The sequence below is a fragment of the Martes martes genome (assembly GCF_963455335.1).
Source record: "Martes martes genome assembly, chromosome: 14".
Taxonomy (NCBI): Eukaryota; Metazoa; Chordata; class Mammalia; order Carnivora; family Mustelidae; genus Martes; species Martes martes.
In genome coordinates this window covers 87,410,618-87,437,344 of record NC_137902.1, presented here as the reverse complement: position 1 = coordinate 87,437,344, position 26,727 = coordinate 87,410,618, and the positions used below count along the sequence as shown (strand labels likewise).

General features: G+C 48.0%; 1 protein-coding gene across 1 annotated transcript in view; it reads right to left on the bottom strand.

The window, feature by feature from the left end:
- LOC308355045 (contactin-associated protein-like 3) overlaps window positions 1-26,727 on the bottom strand; it is a gene marked incomplete at both ends in the record, with an annotated part of 149,601 nt that overhangs the window by 24,727 nt on the left and 98,147 nt on the right. The window contains 4 exons of the mRNA XM_080822949.1: window positions 1,549-1,749; window positions 13,820-13,939; window positions 18,009-18,115; window positions 26,011-26,182. Of these exons, the coding sequence (XP_080679075.1) occupies window positions 1,549-1,749; window positions 13,820-13,939; window positions 18,009-18,115; window positions 26,011-26,182 (600 nt within the window). The remainder of the gene's footprint in view (window positions 1-1,548; window positions 1,750-13,819; window positions 13,940-18,008; window positions 18,116-26,010; window positions 26,183-26,727) is intronic.

Sequence of the window (26,727 nt, the reverse complement as noted above, 5' to 3'; positions counted from 1 at the left end):
AGCCAGGCCCCCGCCTTCTCTCCTCTCACGATAAACCCCAGTGAGCTGGTAACAACTGAGGATTTGAACACAGGGATAATTCTTGGGGGGAAAACTCGATTCTGACTGACATTCCCGTTCCCAGTCCGCTCCATGACACTCTTAAGCTCCCGACAGCCACCTAGGGTGGTTTCCCACCATATAACCTTCCACTGAGGGCTCCCGGGGAAGGCTCCTTGCGCCCATTCATGTCCGTGGATGACCACCGTGAACCAGTGCGACCCTTTTCAGGTGTCTCAGGCGACAGTGTTTAGGCCTCGCCTGCGCCGTAATGAAGGGCCACTGGGCTCACGGGCTGGACTGCGCCCGTCTGAAGGAGGTTTGTGCGAGTTCTCCAGCAGCAGCCCACGGAAGGGCAGCCTCCAGCCTGTGTAGTTAACAAGTCCCTCATTCCGTCTCCACCCCAACCCCAGTTAAAGCCTCGGTTTGGTGGCGGCCGTGGCTGCGTTATTTACTGCTGTGGGAGGGAGCACAGCCGAGGAATCACTTGCGAATCAGGTAGGGAGAGGCCCGCCCTCCGTGTGGGGATTCTTTACTGACCTGGGCCGCGTGTCCAGGCTGTGGCACAGACCACATGCCAGCGCGCAGAGTTTGCTCCCAGATTCAAGGGGGTTTGCTTGCCGGCCCTGCTAGCGGCTGGCGTCTACACCGCTCTGCTTCGCCTCTTTCCCTGCTCCAGCAGCCCAAGCCGCCCTGAGTTCCTCCCCCGGGGGCTGCTTTCTCCGTCCTGGGAGCGACCCGGTTTAGCTGGCTCATCTGTTTGGCAGGAACCCAGTCGCAAGGAGCACTAATCCCCCAGGACTAACCACGCATTCCACATGCTGGAGCGAGGCCAAGGAACAGCGTTTGCTTCATGCCTTTCATCGACGTTGTGCAGTTCGGTCCTGGCGAGGTCAGTGTCTGAGCACGAAAGTCTTGGGGAGAGGAACCCCCGGGCTGCTGAGCGGCAGGTTCAGACCCTGAGCTTAGAGGACCCTGACTACCGTTCTGACAAAATGAGGCATTTCAAAGGAAGAACATACGAAACCAAAAGTAAAATTTTCAAGAATAGAAGCGCTATGAAAAGCCACTAGCCGGGGTGCTGCGTGAGAGGAGCTGCGTGACACCGACATGGCTCCCTATTAATGATGACCGAGAGACTAATCACACTCAGCCCATGATGAAGAATCTCTCAGGATAATCGCCTCCAGATAACTGAGCCCCGCGTGCTGTTCCCCATCTGTCTAAGACCAAACATTTCGGAGGCGTGGCCGCCCTTCATGGTGGCTGAGCCCTGAGCGTTCCGATGACCTCGTGAGGAGGCTTTCGTCTATCCGTCGCCCACTTGAGTCTGGGAAGAGACTTCCCAGCTCGCTCTCCGCTTTGAGCGAGGGGCCACACATACGGACCCCGCTCTCCGCTCCGAGGAAGCATCTCTGTAACGTCCCGATCGCGACATGGCACCTGGGTCAGGCCCCTGCCACCGGTGGGCACGGCAGCCCGCGATGGCGAGGGACTCCCATGACTCACCGCGGCCAGCTGAAAGCCTCGACTTCTTGCAGTGCAGGACCAGCTCCTGCCGGCAGTCGTCCGCACCGTCCGTGATGGCTTGGAGCTGGTCCGGGCTGGCTGCGTACTTGAAAAACACGGGCTGGGGGCTTCCTCCATTCGAGCTTTTGACCTTGGCCAGCTGGGAGCCATTGTGCTGTACCGAGATCCAGGTGGTGTCCTCTGGGCAGAAACAGGGTTGGGAGGGAGACAGCGACTGTGACTAGGTTGGAGCAGTTAAACATAATGTGAGAGTCGGAAGCCTCTTTTATCTGAATTAGGGTTTTATTGTTTGTAGCTATCAGGTCTCTTTGGCGTTGGAGTCAGCATAAGGGACACGGTTAAACTGTTAGGAACGGGGACTCTCTTTATTAGAATTCGTCTTACCCTGAATGCAGCCAACATCGTCAGGGGGCCAATTCTTAAAACTCTGTGTTATAATATTCAAAGTTATAAGTAAAACGTTTTGTCCCTTAATTTATGCCTTTCCATTACTGTAAGAAGAAGCTAAGTTTTCACTGTGTGTGTATGTGCCCTTATGTTAATACACATATTACTCTCCACTGGACTCAGCATTTTTTCCTCTGGTAATCAAAGAAATGCATAAGAGACCCATGGGGGGAATGAGCAGCTCACATGATCATGCAAAACGATAGGAAATCAGTATTTTTCACAAAAATGGACTGATCGTGTGTCAGCATCTCACTCAGTGCCCAGCCCCAAACGAGCGCCCGCTGGAGTCGCTGATAGACCCATTCCTGCCAGGAGCACGACTCACTCATGTCTGCTGGTGAATCCTGACCTGTTTCTGCTCCACTGATCACCCATAGTTTTAAAAGAGATTTTGAAACAATGGATGAGCCCTCCACGCTGTTTCAAACAGAAGAGAAAGATCTCCCTTTCTTCTACCTTCCCCCCAAATCTAGGTCCTCCCACAGTGTAAAAGGGCCATGGTTCAGGGGCCAAAAGGCTGGCTTCATGTTGTCCTAACCCAACTTCACTTATAACATCAAATCACATAAAACATCCTCTGGAACACGCATCTGGTACAGACATGATCGGTCGACATATTTCCAAATTATAGGGGCTGGAAACAGTCACGTGAGGTTTGTTCTTATTACTTTTAATGGCTAAGACCTAAACAAGGTTAAAAAATCAAATCGATTTTTTAAGGTTAATCAAGGTTAAAAAATCAAATTCATTTAAGGGGCTCTGAGCGTTCCTATAGCAATTTGAATCCCACAGGTTTTTCTCCCCCCCTTTAATCATGTTTTCACCAGACATTTTATATTTCAACATTTTCCTGGAAAATTTCTTAAATGGACCTGGTGTTATTTTTTGCAATTACCTACTCACATTCACGGTCAGGGTTTCTTCCACCAGACGAAAGGGGGTGAGAGTGCCGAAGGAGAAGCCAGGGGCTGGGCTCGGGGATTCGTGGGTTCTAATGCCGAAGGGTCATTTATGTCCATGGTTTATGGCACAAAGAGAAACGCTGTGCCTGAGGGGCTCCCGCAGGCTGGTGGCCGTGTGATGGACTCATGGTCGTGCATGTTACAGTGTAATCAGAGATTCTTGAGTGGAGAGAAGGGAAAGTGTGAACATAATCTCAAAGCTTCCTTTTGAAAAAAAGAGAAATGTCAATGCTTGTCCTTTCTAGAAATATCACTTGTAAGGCCCCAGCGAGGGCTTGTTATGTTTCCTCGATGTGGCACAATGTGGGATTTTCATAGGTTTCCGACTGTAGTGGGAAGGCACCCTGGAGAGGCAGCGTGACGGAAGCTCTCGAGGACGAGGAGACAGACCAGGGAACTGAAGGGACCAGCATGATGGAAAGACACTTGGTTGTTACGCACCATATACTGAGCACAAACGAGATTGGAGGAAATTAACTGTCATGGGGAAAATTTCAAGCAGGACTTTTGAACTGTTGAATGAGGCCCCATCACATCACGTTCTCCAGCTCAGTGGAGCCTCTCGTCTGCCCACGAGCAGGGAGGCTAACCAGGGCTCCTGGCCCACCGTTTGCTTGGGCAAACCAACCTACATTAACGTGATGCTTTGGTTTGATAAGCAGGATATAAAAAATAACACTGACTCACCATATCTTATGATACCCCTAGTTTCTCTTTTTATTTTGCCAAATTATATCCACTTGGCAACCTGCAACACTTGGTACACTGTGGATTGTATCTCTGAACTATACAAGGCATCTTTTAAGGGGAAGCAGGTGGTTGAATGGGAAAAAGGAAACGGATGTGTATTTTCCACGGTCGGGGAAATGTGGCCCCTCGGTGGGTCTGCTATGCTCGTTTTCATCTCCCCAAGGGAAAAGAAGAAAAAAGACTTGATCACAAAAACCCTGATGCCTGCCTAGGGGGTCGGTCTGTCCCTCATGAGATGGACATTGATCTCCAGGAACGGGAAGGCAAGAATCCCCTTTCTGACAGAAGCCTGAAATGAAGCCCAAGCTGGGTCCAACACCAGGTCTTCGGAAGGGAAGCCAGCTGCCAGCATCTCTTCTGATGGGAAGCGGGTGCTCGAGCTCAAAGACGAGGAGGCAGGCGACACGCGAGGCGACGGGACCCATTGCCCTCCACGTGCAGGAGAAGGACCCAGTGGAGGACGGGCACTCACAGTGACACAGGACGGCAGAGGGAAGGGGAGACTAGCAGGCGTCCCTGCAGTCACAAGATGACGTGAACCCTGTGTTCTGGGCCGGACAGCCCCAACCCTTCTCAGGACTTGGCAGCACCACGATCCGGAGGGAAACACCACAGCGGGCGGCTCCCATCTGCCTCACGGCCCAATCCTCCTGCTGCACAGAACAGGGATGGGAGCCCGGGAGCACCCACTCACCCAACTCCAGGAGACGGGGCCACAGCACCACGCAGTGTGGCCACCAGGCTTTCTGAGGTGCTCAAGTTCTCAAAGAGCGCTGAGGCCCGTGACCTTTCCAGAGTGCCTCATGCCCCTGGGTCTTATCCTGGATTTCAAAGGAAAACACACTCCTGGGAAAATAGAACCAGATCACGGGCTCTGATGGGCACCTATGTGCACACAGGGCTGGGAGGGCCCAGCAGCTGCTGTGAACGTCCAGTGGGGGCCAGAGGAAGACAATCGGCGGCTCTGATCTGCCCCTGCGCTAGACCTAGGAGGCACTGGCCTTGCCGTGTTGTCCATGTGCCAGAGCCCAGGAGGATTGGACGCTTGTATTTCACCAAGGAGAGGGACGGCTCCTTGCAGCAGGCAGCCCCTGGGTCCTGGGAGAGGCCCAGAGGCCGCCCTGTCTCAGCCCCACCCCTTTGGGTCCCTCCGGATCAATACTTGCATTAGGGCCCCTACAAGGGCAGCCATTCTTGTCACAGTCTGGAGGCCTTGAGCTTTGCATGATTCACTTTAATATTTTCCACACAAGACAACGCTCTGAGACACAACTAGATACTCCAAGAAGTGTAGCTACCTCACGGTCTTCTTCTCCTGGAGTTTCAGAGGGTCATCTTGTCACTTAACAGGTCACACTAAGTGTAGCCTTATGTGTCTGCTCAGTCATTCGTGTGGACACCTGCTGTTTAACGTGGAGGGACACAGGGCCCCGCCCCTGGAACCTCCCACGTGTCAGTACCATGGAATGTCATTAGGGTCTCCCCCTGCGTTTCAGCCCATCGCACAGCAGGAGAGCAGAGCAGTTTCCTCGGAGAGAACCTTGTGTAGACACTTACAAAATTAGACACAGACGGAGCACTGTGTCACGGTCAATGGGAGAATACAGGCCCTAACTGGTGCTCTTGGAATCATCAAAAAATTCTCTAAGCCTTTGATGCCAAATTTGGTAAATGGGGAGACCGAACCAGGTGACATCAAAAGACTGAAAACCATGGTTCTGGCCATCTTCAAAGGCCGTTAACCAGGCACAGTGCTGGCCGAGCCGCCATCTGAGGGCTGGGCTCTCACTGCTTGTCGAGACCATCTTCCCGTCCACCCACAGGCAGGGCCGTGCTGATGAGAGCAGGAGGACGAACTTTCCCAAAACACGCATCTTTCCACTCCCTTGGGAGCAGGGACAGGACCTGGTCCGGAAGTCGTGTGTCCCCACGCATGCTGGGCGCGCCTACTTTGGGAACTCCCTTTAGAAGCTGCAGGAGATCAGCCAGAATGACGTCCCCTCCGTGGGCGCAGGAAGGGTTCCTACCAGGCAAAAGCCCATAGAAAAGAGATGCAGGGTCGTGGTGCATGACTATCATCAAGGAACATATTTTCTCTCTTTTTTTTTCCTTACAAATTCTAACATTTCAACATTATAGAATCTTCTGGAAGAGATGCTATTTTCGAGCAAAACCTGCCACACGTGACATGATGATGCCATGCTTACTGTCTGTCTCAGTTTTCAAGGGCAAAGCAGAGAACAATGGAATCACAACTCTTCCTAAGCAGAGAAAAATATATTCCGCAGCGGCTGTGCATGTGTTCATGAAGGAGACTCTCCAACCCACATGCAGAGACTTTTTATTTTGTTTTATTTTATTTTATTTTTTACAAATTCCCAGCAAGTGTCCCTATCTACAGGCACCAGAGATACCCCAGAGATATGCAGGCCCCGGTCCAGACCACCTGAATAACACATATACCACAAGACAGCGAGTCAGAAGAACGTTTCGGTTTCCACTGCATGTACAGCTCACCTCTCCGCCCTCCTGGAGTCAGTATGAAGTGTGTGATGACATGATGCCTAACAAACGTACATACCTCGATCAAGAATGCCTCTTGCTGTCTACGGCCATACCACCCTGAACACGCCCGATCTCGTCTGATCTCGGAAGCTAAGCAGGGTCGGGCCTGGTTAGTACTTGGATGGAAGAATGCCTCTTGCTGAACGGATGCCAGCCATCGTGGGCGCTCTCGGCGAGCCGCGATCTTTGCTGCTGGAGAGACTTGCCTTGCTGTTGGCACTGCTGACTGATCAGGGTGGCAGTGCCGAAGGTCAGGGCGGCCGTGGCCACTTCTGAAAAGAAGACAACGGTGACATCTGCAGCACGACTGACTCCTCCTCTCCTGAGTGACATCTCTATAGCATGGGATGCCATCGGTTCGCTTTTTACCTGCAGTAGAATTTCTTCCAAACTGTCAACAAAGCTGATGCAATATTCTAAACACTTTGTTCTTTCAACCGCCTTCACCGGGAGTAGATCCCACCTCCACAAACCACTTTCTCTGCTCATTCGTCAGCAGCAACTCTTCATCCGTCCAAGCTGTATCCTGCAGCGGGTGCGTCCCGTCCTCAGGCTCCACTTCTGATTCTGGCTCTCTTGCTGTCTGCACCACTCCCGCAGTGACCTCTCCCTCTGAAATCCTGAGCCCCTCAAAGTCATCCCTGAAGACTGGAATCTACTTCTTCCAAATTCCTAGTTATGGTGACCTGTTGATCTCTCCCAATGAATCATGAATGTTCTCCATGGTATCTAGGATGGTGAATCCTTCCCAGAAGGTTTTCAATTGACCTTGCCCAGATCCATCCGAGGAATCACTATCCAGGGCAGCTACAGCCTTAGGAAATGTTATTTCTTAATGACGATGACCTGCCAGTTGAAATGACCGCTTGATCCATGGGCTGCAGACTGGATGTTGTGTTACCAGACATGAAGACAACATAAATCTTGCTGTCCGACTCCATCAGAGCTCTGGGGCGATTGGGTGCACAGTCGGTAAGTGATGATAATGTGAAAGGAATCTTTTTCCTTTTTTTCCTTAGCGGGTCTCAACAATGGTCTTAAAACACGCAGTACACCATGCTGTGAACAGACGTCCTGTCCTCTAGGTTCCGCTGTTCCATTCACAGAGGACAGGCAGAGGAGACTTGCCGTGATTCCTAAGGGCCCTAGGATTGGAGAAATGATAAATCAGCACCTGCTGCACGTTAAAAGTCACCCATTGCGCTGGCCCCGACCAGACGATGAGCCTGTCCGTGGAAGCTCTGAAGGCAGCACGGACTCCTCCTGTCTAGCTGGGAAGTCCTCGATGGCACCTTCTTCCCGTGGGAGGCTCTCGCGTCCACCCTGAAAATCTGCTGGTCAGGGCAGCCGCCTTCGGGAACGATCGCCATCTTCCGGATCTTCCGGATCTTCCGGATCTCCTGGATCTCCCGGTCACTCGCTGCAGCTCCTACGGCAGCGTGCCACTTCACCTTGCACTTCCGTGCCACGGACGCGGCCTCCTTCCTTAAACCTCAAGCACGGATCTCTGCTCGTTTCAGGCTTCGCTCCTGCCGCGTCCTCCCCTCTCTGCCTGCACAGAACCGGAGAGAGTCGGGGCCTCCCGCTTTGGCTGAGGAGAAGGTCGTGGCTGGCTGGGCCTCTTATCCACTAAAACGTTCTCTGTATCAGCGATAAAGCGGTGTCACTTTCCTCTCATTCGTGTGTTCACCGAGGCAGCACTTTTAATTTCCTTCAGGAGCTTTTCCTTTGGTTCACCACTCGGCTAACCGGCATCAGGGGCCTCCGCTTTCAACACGCCTTCCTCACTGAGCTTTCGTCGTGTCCAGCCTTTGTTGACAGTGGGAGGCAAGCAGCTTCTCCCTCCAGGTGAACATGCAGAGACTACGGTAGGGCTGTGAGTTGGCTTAAATTCAGTACTGCTGTGTCTTGGCAGTAGCGAGCCCAAGGACAGAGAGGGGCCTACGTGAGGAAATGGCCAGTCGGTAGAGCCATTTACCAATGAAGTTCACGGTCTTGGATGCACATAGTTCATGGCGCCTGGAAACAACCCCAATAGTAAAGATCACTGGTCACAGATCATCATAACAAATATGATGGCAACAAAAAAGTTAGAAATACTGTGAGCGTCACCAAAATGTGCCACAGAGATGCCAAGTGAGCAGGTGCTGTTGGAAAATGGGGCTGGTAGACTTGTTTCACGCCGGGCTGCCACAAACCTACAATTTGTTTCAAAAAAGAAAAAAAAAAGCAAATCCCTTTGATCTGAATCCAAGCTCAGTAAAGCAAAATGCAATAAAATGAGGTATGCCTATATTTAAAATAGCAAATGCAACCTATAATAGTCATAGTATGTTCAGTGAGCTGAATTCCATCTGTCCCCCTCCCTCGTCTGAAGGTCAACGAGAGACGTTCATTCCTCTTCTTACTCAAACGCGGTGTGGCCCCTGGAAGCCCGCGGCACAGCGGTCAGGGGTGAGGACGGGCGACCAAACGCCTGAATCGGACATCTGACCGGAGAGGGAGGTGTTGACTGGGCTGAGACAGAAGCTGTTGCAGGAAGACAGAGGCAAAAGAAACAGAAAATCCACACCAATCCACGGACATAAAAAGCACAGCAGGGTGCCCTGACAGGTGTCCCTTCCGCAGAGAATTTCCTTTTGAAATTGATGGGAGAGTATGTAAAGCAGCTGACTGGCCGCCCTCCGTCCTGCCACGACGCCGGCTGGAGGCCACTCGCCATTTCTGTCATGGGAAGAAGGAGGCTGTTTAAGAAACACGGTGGCTCGGTCAGCACAAGCATGGCAGAGTCCATGGTAAGTGCTGGGTCACGGACACGCTGAGTCGATGAATCAGGATCTGAGCGGGGCAGCGGGCAGGTGTGGAGCCGTGCGCTCGACGTGTTCCCCGAGCCCATGCCGACTCTTATGAATCTGATGCGGAGTCATAGCTCTGCCTTCATGCCATCTCCTCCCTGAGACAAATGTTCCCACGGTGCCGTGTCTGGGGACCAGTGTTTGGAGCACGACTAGGAACACATCAGAGGACCACTGCGGGGGGTTCCCGGGGGCACAGACGGCCCCGCTGTCCCCGCGGGCAGAGCCATCGAGCTCACGTTTCTCATCCTGGCATCAATGAAGTTAGATTCTGTCTCTTCTGCATAGGAAGGGGATCGATCTGTTAACAAATTGCATAAACAGTCCCTTCAAAATAGTTTATTTTTTGTTTTGGTTGCTTTTATACTAAAGATGCTAAAATTTATACGGAGTATATTCAGAGTATATTCTGGCATGAGTTTGGAAGGCTGTTACCAAGTATATACTTGTAGCCATTGCTTTAGAATTTTGTGTTTTGCATGTTTCTCCAAGTGTGAGTATTTGTTTATAATAATTAAAGAATGCTTAATTGTCCACGGGCCTGGTAGCTTCATGGAGAAGGTGGCCTTGCAGCGGAAATATTTCCCTCCCGGGAGAAGAAGGCCAGGATCTTAGTTCTTCCACAGTCACAACGAGGTCTGTTGGGGGACCTCATGGGACTGTAATTCTGGTTCCTTCCTGGATCACCTTGGATTGTTTTAAACTTTTGATTAAAAACTTCGCAGTGTAGCTTCTGGAAATATTTGTCGTCTTTGAGTTGGCTCTGCATTTCTCTGTCTTTAGCATGACGCTTTCCTTATGGCTTTGAGTTTCATAAAAAACCTGGGCATTTACCATTATTTGGAAATCCTCTCCACAGTATTTCTAACAAAGCAGGATGTGTGCGTGCGTGTGTGTGCATGTGTGCGTGTTCCATGCTCCAGCTCAACCCTAACTCATGGAACTTCATGCCATTTATTCATCACATAGAATAAGAATATACCAACCTCAGGGGTTTTCTTTTATGAAAGGCAGCTAGAAACTTTTCTAAAAACCTAATTACCCAAAAGGCCTTGTGATACAATGATCTGTACTTTGCTTGGTCATTTGCAAAGCAATATGAAGGCGTACATGGTTGTTAAGTGTTATCTGATAATAAAAACATATAGCAATATCAATCATTAAATCATGACCCCTAACGTTCACGAATTCCTACACACACAGACACGCACATGCACGCTTTAAAGCTCTAAGACTTTCCAAGATTAAGTTAGAGAGTTTGGAAGATGTTTAACTTACAGAATCCATGCCTTCAGTATTATCTGAACGCATGTGAGCCACTCTGCTGCCCTCGCAGATGCTCATTAAACTCCACCACAGCCAATTTTACAAATGGAGCAACGGAGCCATGGCCTGGACCGAGAAATGAACAGTGGCACCGAATTTTACAGCTGCATCGGCTCTATTTCTCCCTTCTGTGATGCCCTTTGCCCTCTTTCCATTTTAATTTTGGTGGACACAGGGCAGGCTGTGCCAACGAAACCAAAGATCCAAGCCCCGTGGCCATGGCTTCTGAATCTGTATGTACCTCCGAATTTCTCAGGGAGCTTCATAAAAACACAGCTTTTCCTGGGATGCTGCCACAGAACCCGATCCCGCTGAGAGCAGAGCTGCCCTTCTGTGGACAGTGGACAAGGGTGTGGGGACCCAGAGACGGCCCATGTTGCTGTGGGATGCTGGACAGCATCCACCAGCCACCCCAAAGCAAAGGGGATCCTGCTGGTCTGTTCAATTAATGTGTAAAGTCACTCTCCAAAATGTGTTTTTAGAAGTTCATAGTGCCGAGGAGATTCTAACTACCCAGCACGCTTTCAGATGACACATTGCACTTGTTTTTATGACCAACAGGTCCCCACTAACTAGTCGCACAGCTGGAAACGCAACCTCACGTAGTCACTGCGGGAATGCTGCTCTCCTCTGCAGACCCGCCTCTTCCCTGCTGCTAATACCTGCACCGTCCTTCCAGGGCTCGGATGCAAACATGGAAGACGTTCCAGATGCCTGTCTTCCTCCAGTCACATTCGGTCCATGGATTCGGCCCCGACTCCCTCCCCTCCTCCATTCCCCCCTGCTCTGCCCCATCCCCACTAACGGGTCTCCTTGCTCCTGCTGGGCACAGCCTGGTGGCCAAAGGCCCCAACTACTCTGCCAGTGGGAGTCCTGGACCTGTCACTTTCCAGCAGTGTGACTCGAGGGTCCCCCTCGGGTCCTCCTCCCCCCACATCTGTCCAACAGATTAGGATCCCGGGAGCACTCCCTCTGCTTGGAGGCTTGCTCGGGTTTTCTGGAAGCAAACCTAACTGTCAAACTGAGTGCATTCCTGGATGGGTCTATTTAAAATTGTGACCCTTCCCCCATCCACGGTCTGTGCGCCCGCCCCCACCTTAGTCAGCGTCACGGCACCTGCCCCTGCGCACCAGCCACCTGCTCCAGCAGCAGCTCTCAGGGCTCTGGTTCTGCGCACAGACCTGCGCACCGCATACAGGGGGTGGGGAGTGTTCTCCTTCCCTCCCTGCTGCAGTTACCGCCGTGCCCAGCGCAGGGCGGGTACTGAGGACACAGGAGCTCCATGTTGGGAGGCACTGTTTTTTCAACTCCTCAGTGTGGGGCATTACTTGGACATTCCTTCGAGTCATGCCTGGGAGGAAAGTGATTCACATCCTCAGGAGACAGTCGGTGAGGCCTTCTTCTCATATACATTGGCCAAGAGATTTTACCTATTAAAGGCTCCTTCTTTTTTTTTTTTTAAAGATTTTATTTATTTATTTGACAGACAGAGATCACAAGTAGGCAGAGCAGCAGACAGAGAGAGAGGGGGAAGCAGACTCCCTGCTGGGCAGAGAGCCCGATGCGGGGCTCGATCCCAGGACCCTGAGATCATGACCCGAGCTGAAGGCAGAGGCGTAACCCACTGAGCCACCCAGTCGCCCCTAGAGGCTCCTTCTTGCCTCGAGGATAAAAAACAAACAAAACCCTGGCTTATATGTCATCAGATAGTTTCTCGTGTTACCCAGAATCAAAACCTGAGCTCTGTTCTTGCTTTCTCTTCGCACTTTGACCATAACTACTCTTCCCTCTGCTAGTGGGCTCGCTCTGAAAAGGCAGCAGCAATGACAGACCATCAAAACACGTCAGCGATGTTAGGAAATTCGTATTAAAACAAGTGTCTATGAGCCAGCGGCACATTCCAAAGGCACTTTATAAATATGCACGACGAAAGCTTCCTGGGGAAGCCTGGACCACGTGTCCACCTGCGTGTTAAACTATTTTTCTTTTATTGTAACCGTACACTGCAGACAATCAGGCAGTTAGCTGCCTGTCACGCCTTTTGGCAGCAAATGTCTTTTTTTTTTTTTTTTTTTAATAAAGGTGACCTCAGCCTTACCAACCCTGCCAGCAGTTAATTATCAAGAAAACAACTTCAGTCATTGAAAACTTACTCACCTTTGCAATGTGCCAGCTGGGATCATTTTCACTTTTCTCCAGATCTCAAAATTTTTCAGTGTATAAGGAACTTTGCTTATAGGACAAAATATATGAAAATCTTTAATAGGTCCTAGACTTCTGTGGTAATTAGACATGTGATTGATAAAATTAGAATGTATTACTGGGATGCCAGCATCTTTATTTAGCTTTCTCTGTTCTTGGCATTCACTTGAGCCATGAAAACAAAGCAGAAATTGAGTAAGTTGAAGGCCTGTTACAACCGCTGGAGCCCAGGATATGTAGAAAGATCCTTACATACTTAACACTGCACATACCTTCCGGTAAAGTAAGTCAATATATTTGCCTCTTATCCCGTTGCAGTGTTTTGGTCAGTTTCTATGATAAGATGCTTGCCCCAAGGCCCCCAACAGTCATACATCCATCCAATGCAAAGTTGGGGATAGTTTTGGGGCTGGAAGATATAACTGATCCAATTCAGATCAACACTAGATTCACCATCACCAAAGTGCTCAGATTTTGTGTATGGAGTGAGAGTAGGTGTAGAAACCACAGCAGAACTTCCAGCTTGTCACGAACCGCCATTGTCAATTCCCCCATAAATGACTCCTTCCATCTAGAAATTGCAACCCTATCGGGGTGACATATAGCCAGAGCAAAGAAAGCAAATTATAACCTGATTAGGGTTACCTGAGAACCATTTACAGCTGACTCTTTTCTGACCAGTGTCTCAGACTTTGCAAGGTCACACTCTAAGGTTGCCGAAGTCCCCACCAGGTCCACGTCGCTAGAGTAGCATGGGAAGTTTGTAAAGGAGGGTTGTTTCTGCTAGTGAAATGTGACATGAGCACAGAAGAGAAGATGTGGCCACCGACACACACACACACACACACACACACACACACACACACACACACAGGTTAAAGGAGGCATCCGAAGTTGCATCAGTACACAGGTAGCTGTCATTCACCACGGTACATGCACTGATCCTTTGCAGGACTTGCCTACGACACACCTGTATCCATCCACCATGTATAACTGGGTTTCTAGGGAAAATGAAATACTGCTTATGCATAGTTACACAGGAACACACACGTTCCTCGACAGAGCTAAACCTTGTGGTTTTGCACACAGCAACCAATCACACGAGCTTAACGGGCACAATAAAGCGTATCATTAGCGTACCTGTCATATTGCAGTACACAAGAGCAGGTCCCAGCGGGCCACTTCCGTCTGAATCGATATAGTAGAACCCTGAGGAGTCCCCTCTGTGCCTGTGGGCGTCACAGGACTGCTCGAACAGAGCTGCAAAGGACAGGGGTCTCAGACAGGGCTGCAGTGGGACGGATCCCTCCCTGTCCTTAGTGATGGGATGCTTTCCCCAGTGATACTCGTTCTGCCTTGCTCTGTGGGACGGTTTCTCCAGGGGAGTGTTGCCCTGTGTCAGTCAGGCAGCATGAAGACCCTGAAACTTGGAGCGAAAGATTTTAAGAGGTTATCACCGTTTGTATATGAACCCTGCCAGCTCTAGCAACAAGATTCATTCCAAAACCACAGTAACTGGCCTCCCGCTATCTCCTATTCTGCCCCATGATATCTAAGCCTTGGAAGTGCAATGGCTTTATCTCCCTAAGTGATCTGTTATTATCTAATAACCACGTTGATGTATTAAATTATTCAGTAATTACATCCTCTGTTTACTTAAAACGATCTACTTGTGCAATGCATTACTTTCCAGAGGAGTTTTATAAATCAGCAACTCTCCTTCACTCCACTTATAATGTGTGTTTTAAAAGGAAATTTCCTGAGATGCTTCACAAATGATTATTCAAGCAAATTGAAATTATATATATATATATATATATATATATATATATATACACACACACATGAAATATCTCTCAGTAATTTCAACATATCCCGATTCTTAGTTGAATTTTTTTTAATTTATTTACTTGACAGACCGAGATCACAAGTAAGGAGAGAGGCAGGCAGAGAGAGAGGAAGGGAAGCAGGCTCCCTGCTGAGCAGAGAGCCTGACATGGGGCTCGATCCCAGGACCCTGAGATCATGACCTGAGCCGAAGGCAGAGGCTTTAACCCACTGAGCCACCCAGGCGCCCCCTTAGTTGAATTTTTTATACATGCAATAAATGTTTTGCTATCACAAGGCAAGTGACTAACATTGACACAGACCCGCAAGTGGCCAGGCCAGAGCCACAGAGCGGAGTGATCCTAGCAGGGACAGAGGGGGCGAGTGTGGGTGGAGAACAGACACCATTCTAAGCTCACTGAATTATCTACTTTTTAAAAGTCTGCCTCTTTTGAAGAGTGAAGAGAATCCGGGAGAACGGGAGGCAGGGCAGCCAGGGCAGAGGGATTTTCTCCTTTCTCACAGAAGAAGAAGATCAAAGTCATGTCTGCCTTCCCAAGGATTTTGCAAAACATGACATTCTTTTATAAATTATGGCTGAGTGTCAGTGTGTCAGATTAGATTGGCCCCCATCTGTCCCACACCTAGCACCGCCATCCACTCTCATGGCCACGGAGACAACACGGATTGCTTTCCCAGACATGCGGGCAGTTTGCCCACTCATGTTTGTGTTTCTGCAAATACATAAATATGCTCGTAACTGCCTAGGAGAGTGTCCAGTGGGGCAGACGCAAAGTGCTAATGGTGGTTACGTTTGGGTTGGGGCTGGGCCTGCCTCGGACCAGAGGCAGAGAAGGAAACACTAGGAAGACACCTGCTGTACGTGTGAATGCAGACACATTCGCTGGACCCTGACACCCAAATCTCATCGTCTCTGATCCCTTCCTGCGGCTCTGGAACTCTCCCACCTTCACTTCGGTAGACAGAGGACCACAGTAAAGTCAGTTCAGTCGTTCGACCAAGTCAAATGATGGAGGCACGAGTGAAAGACCGTTTTTTATGACACTTGGGACTTTTTCACTCAGAGCTGTTTGAATGTTTGAATCAGAGTTACCGGTAATGCTTTAGCAACGGTGCCTTAGTCATTAAGTCTGTGCAGGACACCTTGCTCGATGTGATGGGCAGAGACTGTAGGTAGGAGGCCACCCCATTCCCAGCTGAACCTCTAGACCAGTTACCCAGCCTCAGACTGCCCAGATGCCCAGCCCCTTCCAGACAGTCGCCTCGGCAAGTTCTTATCTGGCACCGTAATAGTAAACAGAGATGCAGGTAAATTGCTCTGGTTGAACTTATGGGATTTGGGGGGGGGGAGTGACCTCCCTTTGTCTGCAGAGCCTCCGGGCTCCTCTGCAGAACCCCTGGGCTGGGGACCGGGCCTCCTCACCCCAGCCCTGATGCCTGCTTCCCCGGGGTTCAGTTCACTTCAGGTTGGATACGGGACCATCCATGCTTTGCTCGGTGACCGGGCCTCCTCACCCCAGCCCTGATGCCTGCTTCCCCGGGGTTCAGTTCACTTAAGGTTGGATACGGGACAATCCATGCTTTGCTTGGTGAATTTTCATGTCATGCTGTCTCTCTAAAGGCCCAGAGACGGAAGACATGCTACAAAAGAAGGGACTCAGAAATGGTGGCAGCCACTCTGGAAAACAGTACGGAGGTTCCTCAAAAAGGTGAAAATAGAGCTGCCCTGTGACCCGGAAATTCCACTACTGGGTGTTTGCCTGGAAGATACAAATGTCATAATCCAAAGGGGCATGTGCACCCCAATGTTTATAGCAGCAATGCCCACCGTAGCCAAACCAGGTAAAGAGCCCAGACGTCCACTGACAGACGGATGGACAAAGAAGACGTGGTGTGAAAATACAATGGAATGTTACTCAGCCATCAGAACGGAGGACACCTTGCCATGTGCAACAACATGGATGGAACTAGAGGGTATTGTGCTCAGTGAAGTCAGTCAATCAGAGATAGACAACCGTCATGTGATCTCACTCAAAATTGGAATTTAAGAAACAAAACAGAAGAGCATAAGGGAAGGGAGGGAAATATAAAATAAGATGGAATCAGAGAGGGAGACAAACCATAAGAGATCCTCATGAAAACAAACAAGGGTTGCTGGAGGGGAAGGGGTGGGGGGATGGGTCACTGGGTGATGGGCTTTAAGGAGGGCATGGGATGGCATGGGCACTGGGTGTTACAGAAGACGGATGAATCACTGGCCTCTCCCTCTGAAACTAATAATACACTACATGTTAATGAATGGAATTGGAATAAAAATATATAAATTTTTTAAAAAAGAGATGTCACTGATACACAAAAAAAGGAAAAAGTAGAATAAAAACATAGACAACAAAAGCTAGTAATTAGAAAGCAGTGAAGATCTCGGGGCTCTGTCGTGAGCTTCTAGTGGCAATGAATTAGGGGTCCATAAAGTGTGCTTAGCTGTGAAATTGAGAAAATAATTCCCCCGTGTTCACCTTCCATTCGAAGTGGAAGAAATGGGATGGAGAGGTGGTCGAGAGCCCTCGCTGGCAGCGGTGCTACCACGGTCAAAGAAGATGACCTCTGTCTTTCCTCAAGCGCACAGTGTGGAAAATAAAGTACTTACCTTCCAGGGCAGTTCTGAGGGTTAAAGGAGTTGAAACGTGCAGAACTAGACAGAGTGAGGGTCCCACAGGCATGCAGTAAGTCCCCACTGTGTAAACCACCACCGTCATCAAAAAGCACCAAGATTGCAAGGGACCTGAACGTTTGCCTGGCTTCTGGCTGACATCTAGAAACCCCCCATGGTATTTCCCATCCTGTGCTCCTCCAGAGTCTCTCCCCGTGTGATTTTATAAATACTGACCATCAGTACTTTGTCCTCTTTACTTTGCCAGACAGGATTTGAGAACCAAAGTTGGGTCCAACCCAAGGAACAGAACAAGTAACACCACCACGCCATCTAGATTGCTTTTTGTATTGGGGGGAGGGGAGCTTGTTTTTTCACTTTTTGTTACATTTTATCTTCCTATACTTATCTTCCTTTGCCTCCTATTTTATTTTACTTTTTCCTATCCTATGTGATACTATGGATTTCCGTAAGCTGTCGTAACATCACTAGGAAATAAAATTGGTTAAAAATAACCCAGACAAGGGCACCTGGGTGGTTCAGTTAGTTAAACGTCCGACTCCTGATTTCAACTCAGGTCATGATCTCAGGGTCATGAGATCGAGTCTCATGTCGGGCTCCATACAGGGCTGGGATTCTCTCTCTCCCTCTCCCCCGGCCCCTCCCCACCTCTAAAATAAATAAATAACCAAACCAGACACAAATTAGTCTCTAAAATACCTGCTGGTTTTGTTGTTTTCCACCTCACGGTTGCACAGATACAGACACATACACCACGTCACGGAAAGGGAAAGGAACCGCACGGAAATTGGGACGAGGTGTGAGGCTTACGGGAATGGCAGGTCGCGCCCGTGTAGCCAGTGCGTGCACAGTCACAGTCAAAGGTGTCCCAGGACTGGGAACATTCGCCCCCGTGTTCACAGTAGCTGGGCAAACACCTGCAAGAGAACAGATACACCGGCTGATCCCCACGTTCGGTCAGGAGAAAATGCGTGTCTTAGCGCTAACCTGCTACAGTGAAACATGGTACCGACAGGGCCTCCGGGAGAAAAACGAGACCATGGACAAAACCTGCTGGGTCTGTCAAGAAGGTTTCCTAATGCAGTACCCACCACAGATAAGAAACCCACTAGATGCTACCAATTGTTCTAGATTGGCAGCAGATCAATTTTTTACACATTGCATTCTATCAAAAAAAAATGTGTTTGCTTTTTCACAAATAAGGCAAGATTGGTTTCACCCATGATCTGAGAGACCAAGTGCTAGCAAAGGCCAAAGGCGGCCAGCCGCACCTGTTCCCCTCCCGGCCTCCATGTCCTCCCAGTGGGACCTGCAGATCCTCCCCACCGAGAGGCTTGGCCTTCTTCGACCTGGGTTGGGCATGGGACCTGCTCTGACAAATGGGGCATTAGCAAACTGAGACATCGGGGGCCAGAAAAGTGTTTGGGGGTGAAAGACCTGTACCTGGAAAACTATAATAAATTGATGAGAGGAACCAGAGATGACACAAACCGACAGAAAGACATGCTACGCTCATGGATTGGAAGAATTAGTATTGTTAAAACGTCCTACTGCCCAAAGCAATCTACCTATTGAATGCAGTCCCTATCAAAAGGCCAATAGTACTTTCCACAGAACTAGAACAAAAAAAATCCTAAAATTTATATGGAACAACAAAAGACCATGAATAGTCAAAACAATCTTGAGAATGAAGAACAAAGCTAGAGGTATAATTCTAGATTTCAAACTATACCACCAAGCTACAGTAACCAAAACAGTATGGTACTGGCATGAAAACAGACACAGAGATCCATGGCACAGAAGTGAGAGTGCAGAAATAGACCCACGGTCGTATAGTTAATTAATCTATGGCAAAGGAGGCGAGAACATACAATGGTGAAAAGACAGTCTCTTCAATGAATGTTGGGAAAAATGGACGGCCACACGCAAAAGAATGGAACTGGACCACTTTGTTACACCACACACAAAAATAAACTCAAGATGTATTAAAGGCCTAAATGTGAGACCTGAAACCATAGAATTCCTAGAAGCAAACATAAGCAGTAAACCCTTGCCCATCAGCCTTAGCAATATTTTTCTAGATATGCCTCCTCAGGCAAGGGCAACAAAAGCAAAAATAAACTATTGGGACTACATCAAACTAAGAAAGTTTTGTCCCATCAACAAACAAAAAAGCAACCTTTCGAATGTGAGAGGATATTTGCAAATGATATATCTGATAAGAGCTTAATAACCAAAATATATAAAGAATGAGTATAACACAACATCAGAAAAACAAATAAATTAAAAAATGAGCACTGAATCTGGACAGATGTTTTTCCAAAAGCCCATCCGATGGCCAACAGACCCGTGAAAAGATGCTCTTGACTCATCATCAGGGAAAGGCAGATCAGAACCACGATGAGATCTCATCTCACTCTGCTCAGGATGGTTAGTATCAAAAAGACAGGAAGTAGCAAGTGTTAGGGAGAATGTGGTGAAAAGGGAAGTCTTGTGCACTGTTGGTGGGAGTGTAAACTGGTGCATCAACTCCGGAAACAGTATGGAAGTTCCCCAAAAAAGTAAGAATAGAAATGACATATGATCCAGTAATTCCACTTCTGGGTATTTATCCAAGAAAAACAAAACCATGAATTCAAAAGGATACAGGCACCCTATGTTTATTGCAAGCATTATTTACAACAGTCAAGACAAGGAAGCCACCTGAGTAGTCATAACAGATGGGTGGACAAGGAAGATGTGGTATATAAACACACAACGGTAGACTGCTTGGCCATAAAAGAAATCTTGCTTTTTGATGGAACACGGATGGACCTAGAAGGTATTATGCTCAGTGAAATAAGTCAGATGGAGAAAGACAAATACCATATGATTTCATTTGAATGTTGAATCTAAAAGAAAAACAAACAAATGAGCAAACAAAAGACCATAAAAAAGAGAAACAGACTCATAAATATGAGAACAAACTAGTGGTTGCTGGGTGATGGGGAGAGGAGAAGGGCAAAACATGTGAATGGGATTGAGAGGTACAGACTTCCGGTTATAAAATAAGTGCCAGGGATGAAAAATACAGCATAGAGAATATAGTCAATAATATTATAGTGAGTTTGTGTGGTGACAGGTGGCAACGACACCATTCACGGTGAGTGTTTCATAATGTATGTAATGGCTGATTCACTCTATTGTACACTGAAAACTAATACAATATGTCAACTGTGTTTTAATTACAGATTAAAAGAACTTAAAGTTAACTCAACTTAGATCATAGACCTAATTGTACAATACCAAACTGTTAAACTCCCAGAAGAGAACGCAGGAGAAAAATCTAGCTGACCTTGGGCATGGCAATGACTTTTCAGATATGGTCTATGAAAGAAAAATTGATAATTCAGGCTACATTAAAATTTAAAACTTCAGGGAATGAGAATAGAGGCCACAGACTAGAAGATTGTGTTTGCAAAATCCGTATTTGACAGAGGATGAATATCCAAAATATAGATAAAACTTTTTAAAAATAAAAAATTAAAAAAAAACAAAAAAAAATTTTTTTAAACTTTTAAAAATTCAACAATAAGAGCAATGAGCAACCAATTAAAAACTGGGTCCAAAGAGCCAAAAGATCTGAACAGATGGAAAATACATGTATATAATCATGAACAGATGCCTTATAGAAGATGACCAGGTGGAAAATACACGTATGTAATCATGCTCGACATCATTAGTCATTAGGAAAGCACAAATCAAAACCACAACGAGATGCCACTTCTCACCCACTGGAATGGTTCTCATCAAAAAGACATCATAACAGGGACAGGCAGGGACGAGGAGGATTTGGACGGTTCTATGTCACTGCTGGGAATATAAAATGGTACTTTGGAAAGCAAGCTGGAAGTCCCTCAGGAAGTTCAACACAGACTCACCCCTGACCCAGCAATTCCCCTCCTAGGTATCTGCCCAAGAGAACCAAACACACAGGTCTGCTCAAAAACCTGTACATTCATGTTTATATCAGCATTATTCATAAGAGTCAAAAAGTAGAAACAACCTACGTGTCCATCAAATGAGGAATGGGTAAAACAAATTTGTGAATATCCTCACAAAGGAATGTTCTGCATCACAACTTTGTCAATGATGTAGAAATGAAGACCGACATCAACTTAAAGGCAGATTACTTGGGCCCTGACAAGCTGCATGGCCTCTCCTGATACACAGTTAGAGCTCTTGATATAGTCAAAAGCCTCATACATTTGCAGGAACTTACATAAGTACTTGTTATCCTCTGGAGCTCAATGCCTATTTCTCTCAAGGAGTCAAAGGAATGGATAACTTTGGGTTCCTTCTACTCCTATGCAGTTAGCACTCCTTTGCTATTTGGGAGGAAGTGCTGGAAATGAGCCCAATGTCATTCAAAGGACACACATAAACTCTCTCCTGCTGGGTCTTCTGGCATTTGAGTGGGGACACCTGATTCCATGCCAAGAACTAGAAGGTGAGCTTCTTGGGAAAATGGAAGAACATCTCTTCACCTCCAATGATTATAGAGCAGGTCTGTTTGTACCCGGGCCCTTCCCTTAGTGACTGTTGTCCCATGTCCTTGGCCTATTTAGGACAGTTTCCTTGACTCTACACACCTGAGGTCAGCTTCCTTACCCCAAACCTCCAGCTTTCCTGGCAGGACCCAGCATGCACAAGGAAGACCAGAAAGAGGCACCAGCTGTAGTAAGAAAACTAAAATGGCGGCACACCCCCACATTTGTGATTGGTGGAAACCACAAGTCCAGCATGCTGGTGATGCTTACACGCAGATGAGGTGAGCTTAGTCTGCACCAGTTTCTTTGGGGAGGGGGGTTATGAATCCTAAATATCGTGCATGGACCAGGTCCCTTCTGTATTTAGGGAAGATGTTGGCCACGGTTGGTGCAGAGGAGGGCAATCAGGATTGAGAGAGTGCTTAACACCTTGACCTCTAAACAATTGCTAAGAGAACAGATGTTAGCCTAGAGGAGAGCCAATGAAGGGAATTCACTGAGTACTTGTTGGACTATGGGGGTAAGCTGTGCCTAGACTTAGAGCAGGAAATATGAAGACTCGTGGTAGAAATCTGGGTGGAAAAGAGGACACTGATGAAGCATTTGGTGAATGGACAAGGGTCTCATTCCCGAAAGATAGAACAGAAGCAGGATTCTCTTCTCTACAGTGAGAAAGAGATCCCCACTTTGAGACGGAAACTTCAATAGATGCCACGCTTGAGATTCTCCTCAACTTTAGGATTTTGTACTTCTATGAGTCCCAAAATATCTTCAGATTTAATAACTAAGCCTCGTGACTCTGTGCCTCCAAAAATTGTGCTGCTTCTTCAGTGTTCCATTGAGTGGCGATACCACCCCTTATCCAGATGTCCAAGCCGGAACCCAAGGGTCATCCTGACCAGTCCCCCTCCATCCCCCCATAGCCACGCACTCATCAGCTTGTGCTTCTGTTCACCAAACACCACGTACATCATCTACATTTTTCTCTTCCCTACCTCAGGCTATCATCCCTTCTCCCATGGGTAGGCAGCCCCTTACCTGGCCTCCGGGCCACACACCCTTTCTCTGTGGCCCACACCCAAACCATCTTCCCCCGTCAGCAGTATTGCTTAGCTGTGCAAGTGGCTTCCTAGCACAGAGCCCTCAGTGACTTCCGGGGGAACCTTAGATCAGTGTCTGGATTTTGAGCTGGCCACCAGGGCTCTGCGGTGTAGCCCCTTCCCAGCCAGACAACCCCATCTCTCACCATCCCTGCTGCTTGTCCTCAGACACCCAATTTCTACAGCAGCCATGTTCAAACAGGCAGACTCATGGCAGAAGTTTCGTTTGGGCTCATGGCTGAACCTTTGCTAGATGTCCAGCCTCTCTCACTCAACTGACATACCCACCTCCCACCCCAGGGAAGGTGTCTCTCCCTCCTCTCTGATAGCCCTGCCTTGTCCCAGCACAAATTAGGCACCCGTCCCGCATGTCTCCACAACCCCCCCACAGTTCCACTTCAGTCTACTGATCTCTAAAAAAACAACATGTAGAGGACATGATGTTGCATTTAGCATCTAGAAGATGAACGCTGGCCAAAGTCCACAGAGGTGGGCAAAGCGGCCCCATCAGTACAGTCCATGCCTAGAGATGTTCAAGGTGGCATTCCTGTGATCCTAAAAGAAACCTGGAAAGGACTGTGTAACCTGAGTTATAGGACATGAAATTCTAATGTCCAAAACACAATTGCTGTAAGACATGATCCCTCACCACGATAACCTCGTTCCCGAAGCCTTGTCCCCAAAGACCCACAGCTTTCCCCATGTCATGGGAGCCTGGGGTGCACAAAGCACCGTATGCATGAATCCTTGTGCAGCTCAGGAAGGTCTCCTGTATCCCCAGCTGGCTTCAAACATCTTTTCATAACCTGCTGTGCCATTGGGCCAGGATGCTGTTACGCATCGTGAATTATTAACTCCTTTGCCTGACAGATAAGAGTTACAAAATCCCCTGCATTTCAGTCATACATCTCAGCTTCACCTGAGCACAGCATGACTGGCTCTGGACAAGCAAGGTGCGGGCTGGCGGACGGCCGGGCTCGGATGAAGCAAGTGCCGGCAAGAGCCTGCCACGGATGGTTGCTCTGTCGTATTTCCACGTGAATCTCTTTCGTGGTGCATTGAATGTGGAGGTGGAGGTGTGGCCTGAAGCACTAAGGAAGAGGGAACGTTTCTAACAGGGCAGAGTAAGGACGTGTTTTCTGATGTTAAACCACGAAAACCATAAAAAATTACAACTATTGGCTACATCAGCCAAGGTGCCGATGGCTCTTTTCAGACCCACTTACAGGGTTGCCATGAACCTCAGTTTCTGCTTTGAGCGGAGAAGGAAACTTAATATCCCAGATCCCAGAGGTCCCCATCCATTGCTGCTACGTACTTCTAACAACCATTTTTGGGTGTGATATGGGAAATCTTTCTATTTTGGTGATACACACACACACACACACACACACAGAGGCATACCTCATGCATATTTTGTTGTTGGTTTTTTGTTTTGGGGTTTTTTGTGTGTTTTGGCTAAAGACCTTTCTGCACAAAGGGGCAACATGCATTTCTTATGAAAGAGAAACACAGTGATTGTATCATTCTTTGTGCGGGAATTCCCAGGGCACTGAAGTAACTTCCTGTGAGCTTCACGAGCTCCACGACTAAACAACAACCTGACCCCTGACCCTCCTGAGCCACTGACAGCCATTCCCACTGGGGAGGGCTGTCCCCTACCTCCAAGCAAGTATTTCTGAACCCCCTCCCAATACTAAGATTCAGGAGTCCAGAGCTGGCGGGAGCTATAACTTACAGACGAAGCTAGTTCCTATGCCAGCATACATTTCATAATCTGAGAATTAGGATTCAGAGTTTTTGCCTAATTATTTGAATCTCCTTTTTTCCCTACAAATGAACAGAATATAAACGATACCCATGAACATGTGCATTAAGGAAAGCAAGTTCTTATGAGTTAATATTTCAAGCTACTGGAACTTATGGTTTTCTAACACAATGCCAAATTGCAACACAACTTGTACTTTATTGGACATGACGTGGGATTCCAACTAGTGTTGTTAAACTGGGAATAGATTTACTGCACAAAGCACTTTGCACAGAGTGAACTTGGAAGAGGTTGGCCACGCACAGATGTGGGAGGGAATGTGCTCGTTTATTCGACAGGAACGTAAGGCAGTCCTGCTTCAGGAAGGGCAGACATACCAGGCCCAGAAAAAATTTAATGTCATCAAGCTAAGCCATCCCTTTTAGCTAGAAAACCTGAAAGTCCAAGAGCGTGACAAACAAGACAGTTTGAATAAAGTTGCAAGACTTCGCAATTTTAACGTCCTACGGTTTAGGGGGTTTTCTTTCTTTTATTTTTTTTAAGTTGAGGTATAATTGACTTATAACATATTAGTTTCAGGTGTGCAATAGAATGAGTCAATATTTGTGTATCTTGTGACGTGATCACCACAAGAAGCCTCACTAACATCCGGCACCACACACAGTCACAAAAATTTCTTTCTTGCGACAAGGACTTTCAAGATCCTCAGCGACTTTCAAATACGCACAGCAGCATTCACTACAGTCATCATGCTGCTCATTACATCTCCACACGTACTTCTTTTGGAGCTGGAAGTTTGTGTCTTGTCCCCTTGCACCCGTCCCCCACTGTGTCCTCACTGACCGGTACCGTGCTCAGTGTGTGGTAACTGGGTTCCCTCCATTCCTCCTTGTGTTTGTGTGATTAGGAATCTCCAAGGCTGAGACCCGTCTAGGGGGAAGAGTTACTTTTCATTTTCCACATAGAGAAGGGGCCGTAGGGTGAATCCCGCTGACCACATGTGGCTTTCAACCTCCTGGTCCTCAACAATGCATCATCTCTCTAGAATATTATAATCTGTTTTGTGCCGTGAAAGAATTTTTAGAAGTATTTTTACTCATCAGTATTTATACTCGTCAACAATTACAACACCACGAACAGGATTCTGTAAAAACTAAGAGGCTTGGGGACACACGCAAGGAAAACTCACAACAGTATGTCTTCTAAGAAGACACCATCTGAAAGGAGCAACTGTTTGAAATTAAACAGGGTCATTTTCTAGTCTTCAATTAATTATAGTTTTCCATAAGGGTTGGCTATCAGGAAGAGAGAAGGGGCTAGAAGGAGGTACTCTCCCTCAGCGGCTCATTTGTTCTTAACCCACTATCCAAAAATTTTGAAATCAGGAATGCCAAAATGACCTGGGAGGGCTTTACCTGTCAGTGAGGCCGCAGGTGTCTATCTGGAGGTCACGGAAAGTCCCCAGCAACCCCTGCTGTACCGTGACAGGGTCCACTGCCTGGTCGCCAATGGAGATGAGCCTCAGGCAGCCCTGAAACCCGGCCAGAGGACCTCTGCATCCAGGGCCAGAGCTGCTGTTGGGACAGCCTGAATGAACACAGAGACGCACAAAGGAGAAAGTCAACAGTCATGACCGAAACAGCTGTCAGTATTCTGTACGTGCACGTTTGCCGCCTCCTGCTCTCAGATGCCTGAAGATTACGCTTCCTCAAGGACGGGGCCGTGGACGGCTGAGAACAGACACTACTGGTTTTGGTAAAGCACAGAAATAACAACTCGAGCCAGGCTGGTGACAGATGAGCTGAAGATAGACTCTACCTGTAGAGTCAAGGCCCGTTTCCTCTAAGCTGAGTTTGAGTTCTCTTTTGAAACCACCCGAAGAAATCGGTCCTTTCAGCATGATATTGAACTATATGAAGTAAAGGCCATGGGATAACAGAATCAGAAGGAAAAAATCACAGGCCTACTAGGACCTACAAAATTTAAAATGCTTGAGAAATAATTATGTATGTGAGGTTCCTACTCTAGGCGTGTGCGTGTGTGCGTGTGCAAGCGCAACACAGTTAAAACAAGGTTTGACTGTACAGTCAGAGACATCTAACGACAATGTAAATGACTTACATTTCCAAGTG